We start from the raw sequence: 6287 nt of genomic DNA on the forward strand, positions 1-6287 counted from the left end.
AAAGAGGGGGGGAGGATCATGGCATACCCATAAAAATACCCAGCTTCCCTGATCCCTGTTTCTTGTTGCCGAGCGGCAAACTCTTGCTGTGTGCAAGAAGCAAGAACATGGGTGAGGTTGCCCCAACACTCACCAGCACCAGGAGATGGGAGGTGATTAATGTCAATGGTGTTGTGATAAAAGCCTGCTTTGCTGTATATGGTTGGCTTTGTCCGGCCTCTGTAGCACAGGATAGTAATGAGATGTGTCAGGAATATGTCGTCCAATCACTCCGCAGTAGAGACGGCATAAGAACTTGCCATGATGCCCAACAAGCCCAGTTAAAAGTGCCATACCAGGTCTGTCAGCAGACTCAACCCAGAGAAATGGACTGCATGTCCGAAGATTGTGTGTGAGGCCGTCGAAGAGCACCAAACCCTCATGCTGAATGGCTGTGAGGTGGTATGGAAAAAGGAAAGAGTCAAGATTCTGGGGCTTGTTAGTGCCCAGGATGACAGTGATGGGTACAACATATTTTTTCTTGTAGTGTTTGGCTGGCAATATGTCAAGTATAACCATAGCGACAATCCAGCAGTCAGATTGTTTGTCCTCATAGAGCTGAGCACCGTTGGCCGCAATCATTAAGACAGGGTCACCATCTTTGATGATGCCATCCTCAACAGGCTGTTGGTACTGAGAGCCTTTGATGAAGTCGTCAAAAATGTCAAGCTCCACCGGATCAGCCACCATCCGAAGCTTGTTGGTGCAATCAGTTTGATAGCACATTTTCTGTGCCATCTCAGGATTACGTGAGAATGCCTGGAGGATCAAACTGATGGGGTTGGATGTGAATGTTTGTCAAGGAACTGGTTTCCGGGGCTTAGATTTTTCGGACAGAAGTGTGGTTGGTGGCATTTGGTACATTGAGACAAGTTTGCGTTGGGGCCTGTAAAGCCCATACACAATTTTACACACATGTTGCTCCGCATACCCTCTACTCCACTCAACTCCTTGATGGCTTGATCTATACAATATATGCTGTGCGTATTGAGGCCGGGGACTTCTTGTGCAGTGATAGCGCAGTGGGCGAGGTACGAGTGCTGCGTGTCACCAACAAGCACGTGTTGGAGTGAAACACAAAGGCCCTGATTGGCCTGCAAGTCAACTATTGTGCGGAAGGATTGCGGAGTTGAAGGCAAGCAGTGGTCGACAGGGCATGATGGTTATTGTTGATGGTGGCTTCCTGTAGTAGTTTGACATAGGCCATAGCCTCCTTGGCCTCCACGACGGTGGTTCCCATGTGCAGCTCGTCAATTTCTACCTCTGTCCAGCCAGAGAGAGCTTGTGCTGGGCGATTGTTGGAAGGTTGAGGTGAGGGCGAGTCACGAGGCTGCTCAATAGGTGGGTCAAGGGGTAGGTGGAGGTTTGTGACATCTTCATCATCTCCAAGTGGTTGTGGACCTTGCTGAGCCTGGTTGTTGACTTGCTCGACAAGCTTGTCATCTTCGCCACCCAGCTCATCATCACTTGTTGCAAGCTCGTTGATGTCAAGAGCTTCTTGACACCAGTTGTCCTCCTCATCAAATTGGGGGTGTGGTTCCTCAAAATTGAAGGGCCATTCCTCTCCAGGTGGTATCTGTGAGAGTTTATGAGGATGAATGCAAGGCAGTGATCAGTGGTACTTACCTCAATGTTAATCTCAGCTGTCCGAGCACGTAGATAGCTGTCATCCGAATACTCAACTGCATCTGAATGATGCGAGTGTTCATCTGAGTCCTGTCACTGTTGTAATGTAAACAAAGTCAGAGCAAGCAGAGTAATAGACACACCTCATCAGTGCTGCCTGTTACTTCTATGTGGTCTGTCCTCTCCTCCATTTTCCTGCTCTGTTCATCCACTCTTCTCCTTTTGCCCGACTCTTGGTCCGTGTTCTTAGAGTAAACACATTTTTGGCAAGAAGATGATGCAGTGAGGGAGGACTGCAAGGACCCAGAGAGGATAGAGTTGAGCAGGAAACGATCTGCAACAAACGCCAGGAGAGGAGTGGGAGGAGCATGGTCGGCAGGTTCATCAGGGTACTGTTTCTTGTGTTTGCTTGGTGCATTTGGTGACCCGCCTTGGCTTTCCAAGATTCTTAGATAGGCAGACTGGGCAATTGCAGTCAGAGTAGTAGCCATTGTTGTCTTGAGATGGCTGTTGGATGGTGTGAACAGAGCCTGAGGCAAACATGGCATGCGGTGGTTGCGTGCAGGGAACGGACTTAGTGGGATTTGGCATTGGTGGTATCACTGCAGTACAAAATCAACTCGGATTGGGTTCCTGCGCCGACGTGAGTTCTGACTGTGGGAAACGGATTTGATGCAAGTTCCAATTGCAAAACAGATTTGATGTGAATCTGTTCTCCAAAACTTGCCTTATGTAATGTAAATTCCAGGGGACCATGTGCTATTTTTGTTGTCAGTCTAGACTCAACAGAGCTGAATGTACATAAACAACAGAGAAGTAACTACAATGAGTGGTGCCAGAGTCATTTTTCACTGGGAGTAAGCTCTGGACTTGGAGAAGTTGCAACAGATGGAAGGGTACTTCAATCAAGGCAAATATACTGAGCTGAGATACAAACTCCAGGAATGTGCACACTAAAAATCTCATACATACAACAGGGCAAGAGAGCATGATGACCTTTCATCTTCATCACCATTGAGATTGCTGGAATATACCACAGACAAGAATGAGATATGCAAGCAGTGCAAAACAGTGCAAAGATAACCTTATGGAGACAATCATAAGCTCAAACTCCCATGGCCAGCTGGAGAAGTTTTTGGACAAAAGCCCACAAAAATGAGTTGAAATCTCTTGGTTTCTTATGCCCTGGGACAATTTTCCAAGACAGATGATGTATTGCTTCAAAAAGCAAAGTTATGGAGGGATGTTGTAGTTATATACAAGAAGTGGCCGGGTTGTTGTTTGATGGTGATGGAATGGAGCAAATTCGTCAGTTGCAAACCCCAATGTAATGTCTTGTGGATCTGAGAAGAAGTTGTGAGGTAGCACAATTGAATCTGATAGAGTGACATGTTTGCTGAGGAGCGTCTGGTAAACTGAGCCATCAAAAACATCCTTACAAGTGTCAGGTATGTGTGCTGATTCTTCTTAGGATCAGTACTGCATTTTGGCATGCATCTCTGGGTTCTTGTAGAATGGGACAAGATGAGGGATTGTAGGGATGTAGAAGAACTTTTGGTGGACAATGCAGCTGGATGGGCAAAACTGAGATGCATCATAGTGGAGACAACACTCTAGGTCTGCATTTGGGCCAAGGTAGCAGCAACATGAATTAATGCAGCAGTTGTAAAGTACAGGTTCAAGCCCAGACAAAAATACTACATGAGATGATGTCAATCTGAGGGAGGGAATATTGGCTGATGGGTATATGAAACACATTTGCTTGAAAGTGTCCTCTGTTAGATATTTGCAAACCTTGAGTGTGAATGCCCAGAGGATAGCTAGGTCATTTTCTGAGATTGTATCATCTACTGGTTTGTGAGTGATAGGGAGCATGTGGGGGCATCCATTAGTTATGCACCTAATTTGCCCATCAATGTGTCTATATCTGCACCAATCTCCTTCCAAAAGGGTAGCCCAGTAGATCCAGTATCCGAGTGTGACTCTTCATCTGACTCCTTGTCTGCATGATCTGTCTGCAAATGTTTGGAAGAAGCTGAAGACTGAAGGTCTGAGTTTTCATCGTTATCCTCAACCCATGCCTTTGTGTTTGATTGTGTGCAATGTTTGGGTGTATTCCTGCTGGCTTCAATGGTGATATCAGCTGCATCATGGTTCAAGTCACCAATATTGTGAAGCTCAGATGAGTATGATGCATTAATGAATGTGTCATTGATAAGAGTGTTATATTGTGTAGCTGTACTTGCAGATTGACCACTAAATGATTCAGGATGGCCACTAGATGATGCATGAGCTTGTACAAGTTGATTGGCCTTGTGCTGGGGAGGTGTCTGTTGGTGAGGTTGAAATGGGGATTTTGCTTTCAAAAGCTGGGGGGATTAACACTTTACAATGATGGCACACAGTACAGGCACTGCAAAATATTGTACAGTAAGGACAAAACACCTTTTGATGTTTGGAGTTTGTAGAACATACCATTTTGTATTTTTTTTTGTGGATAGGATAACAGTGACCAGAGAAGATGTATGAGTAAAGAAAAAAAGTGTGCACATACACGCACACTTGGTGGAAACCCAGCAATCATTAATTGCACCTGGGGCAGAGTACACACAAGGACATGTTAGTATTCCAATAATACGCATGCACTCTTGTATCCCAAAACTCTCCAGACATTTGCTAGCCCTGTCTACCAGCTGTCCACATCCATGAGCCCCTGCAGCCTCATCACTAGCTTTCAACAGCTTCTACTCACCTATGGGAGACAAAAACACCCTATTGCAATCTGCCACAATATGCTTGCAGCCGCCAACATACAACCCACCAGTGGCCCTAGTGGGATAATTGGACATACTGCAAACAAGAGCAGACCTACAGCAAAAAAAACTGTCCGCAGCTGCTCAGAAGGCTGTCTTGCACAGACAAGATGTCACACTCATAGCTGAAAATGAGTAGCTGAAAGGTGAGTGATCTATTGAAAAGGTTTGAGGACTGTAACCTGCTTACATTGAATTCAGTGCATTTGCTGGAGTTCCAGAACACAGTTGATGCACTCAAGCTAGCAACAGAAGCTGCTCAGAGGGAGGCGGCCAAAGCCCAGAGAGCTGCTCACAAGGCACAGAATGGTGGCAAGGTCAGAAACAAGGTCCCAAAGTGAATGCATCAGGAGTGAAATATGCTTCCAAGTGGAAACAAACCTTTCATGGCCATGCATCTCTGAGCAGACATGGAGGCCAAAGAGAAAGACATCTATAACATGATTTTGGTGAGTGATTAATTAGTCCTCCTCAATGCATGTCCTTCGCTGACCTTACCGGTGGTACTATAGCAAACACTAAGAACCGAGATGCACCATCTCGGGTTTGACCTCAAGGTCAAATATAAAGTGCAGCCTCACAAAAAGCTGGGTAAACTCTTCAAAATTGTAGGTTTCTACATTTTATACCGAGAATTAGGACTTACAATTGAGTATGACTGCAGGTCTGTTGTATCCACAAGGCTGACCTCTATGAACAATATGACTTTGATTGGCCATTGGCTGAGATAGTCAAACAGTACCTGCAGAATTCTTGGAAGCCTCAAACCTGTAAACACAAGGCTGAGGCCAAAATCAACAATGAGAGAATGCATACATGCACCCATATTGATGAGCTTGAAGACAGCAAAACAGCAGGGGTGAATGAAGGGTTGAATAACAGCAGCAGCAAGGGTGAAGGCAAAGGCAAAGGCAAGGACAAAGGCAAAGGCAAAGGCAAGGAGAGCATGGGAATGGATAGGGACTAAGGTGGAAACGGGTATGCAATTCAGATTCAATTCACACACAAGTTGGCTTTGCAGGTTTGTGCAACTGGCAATCCATAGTTTTGGATCCAAGTACCTATGCCTGACAGTATTGTCAGTAGCAGTTCTCAAATATATGCACTGTCGGAACTTTCTAAAGGGGCATTCTAATGGGTTCGGAAGTGCCTTTAATTATAATCAATAATAATGCGCATTGTAATGCATCACCATCAAAGTGAAGCGACTAAAATGCCGTTTTCAACACTTACTAAGCGGTTACAATGGGAATTTTTGTATTGTTATGGCCATTGTAATGCCCTTGCCAATGGAAAGTGCCTTTCATTACGATTGATTTTTATGTATTTTCCATTGTAGTCGATTACAATGGTTCATAATGCGCCTGAGAAAGTTCTGACAACATAGCATGTTGCCTGCAGTGTACACAGGTTCTATTGTTCAATTCTGCAGCATTAATGCAAGAAATACTGTAATAGCAGTATGCACATGCACGGCAGTGGCATTCCCAATATGTGCATTGTAAAAACACCACTATTGTGGGTCTATGTATCCTCAAAAATGGGGTGAAATCACCCAATAGAGCATCATGATTTTTACCATTTTAGCTAGCTTATTTTGAGACATCAAATTGGGTGAATAACATCAAGATACTATGGTTAATATAACAAACATAAGTGGTGAAATTGACTTGTGCATTGGCGCAACACAGCTTGGCGAATGTGTTAATAGAAGTGGTGATTTTCACCTGAAATAATAACTGCTGTACAGAGCGATTATTACCACTGTGCAGTGATATTCACTCCCTTGCAGATTTATTTCCACAATGT

General features: G+C 44.7%; 4 protein-coding genes across 4 annotated transcripts; 1 reads left to right on the forward strand and 3 right to left on the reverse strand.

Annotated features, from left to right (window-relative positions):
* Positions 1–162: 162 nt before the first annotated feature.
* Positions 163–1007, reverse strand: CONPUDRAFT_55119 (uncharacterized protein; the record flags this gene model as incomplete). The annotated part of the gene is made up of 2 exons (XM_007769251.1): positions 163–811; positions 847–1007. Coding segments are annotated over 2 exons (810 nt in total), but the record flags the coding sequence as incomplete, so codon positions are not given.
* A 137-nt stretch (positions 1008–1144) lies between these two features.
* On the reverse strand, positions 1145–2156 carry CONPUDRAFT_152892 (uncharacterized protein; the record flags this gene model as incomplete). Its single annotated transcript, XM_007769642.1, has 3 exons — positions 1145–1615; positions 1666–1755; positions 1809–2156. The coding sequence occupies 3 exons, from the start codon at positions 2154–2156 to the stop codon at positions 1145–1147; spliced, it is 909 nt and encodes a 302-aa protein (XP_007767832.1).
* A 982-nt stretch (positions 2157–3138) lies between these two features.
* Positions 3139–3357, reverse strand: CONPUDRAFT_28448 (uncharacterized protein; the record flags this gene model as incomplete). The annotated part of the gene is made up of 1 exon (XM_007769098.2): positions 3139–3357. A coding segment is annotated over one exon (219 nt), but the record flags the coding sequence as incomplete, so codon positions are not given.
* Positions 3358–4888: 1531 nt separating this feature from the next.
* On the forward strand, positions 4889–5445 carry CONPUDRAFT_72342 (uncharacterized protein; the record flags this gene model as incomplete). Its single annotated transcript, XM_007769304.1, has 3 exons — positions 4889–4927; positions 4991–5086; positions 5143–5445. 3 exons carry the CDS (start codon positions 4889–4891, stop codon positions 5443–5445), a joined length of 438 nt encoding a protein of 145 aa, XP_007767494.1.
* Between the last annotated feature and the right edge of the window lie 842 nt (positions 5446–6287).

Source organism: Coniophora puteana (genome assembly GCF_000271625.1).
Source record: "Coniophora puteana RWD-64-598 SS2 unplaced genomic scaffold CONPUscaffold_5, whole genome shotgun sequence".
Classification (NCBI taxonomy): domain Eukaryota; kingdom Fungi; phylum Basidiomycota; class Agaricomycetes; order Boletales; family Coniophoraceae; genus Coniophora; species Coniophora puteana.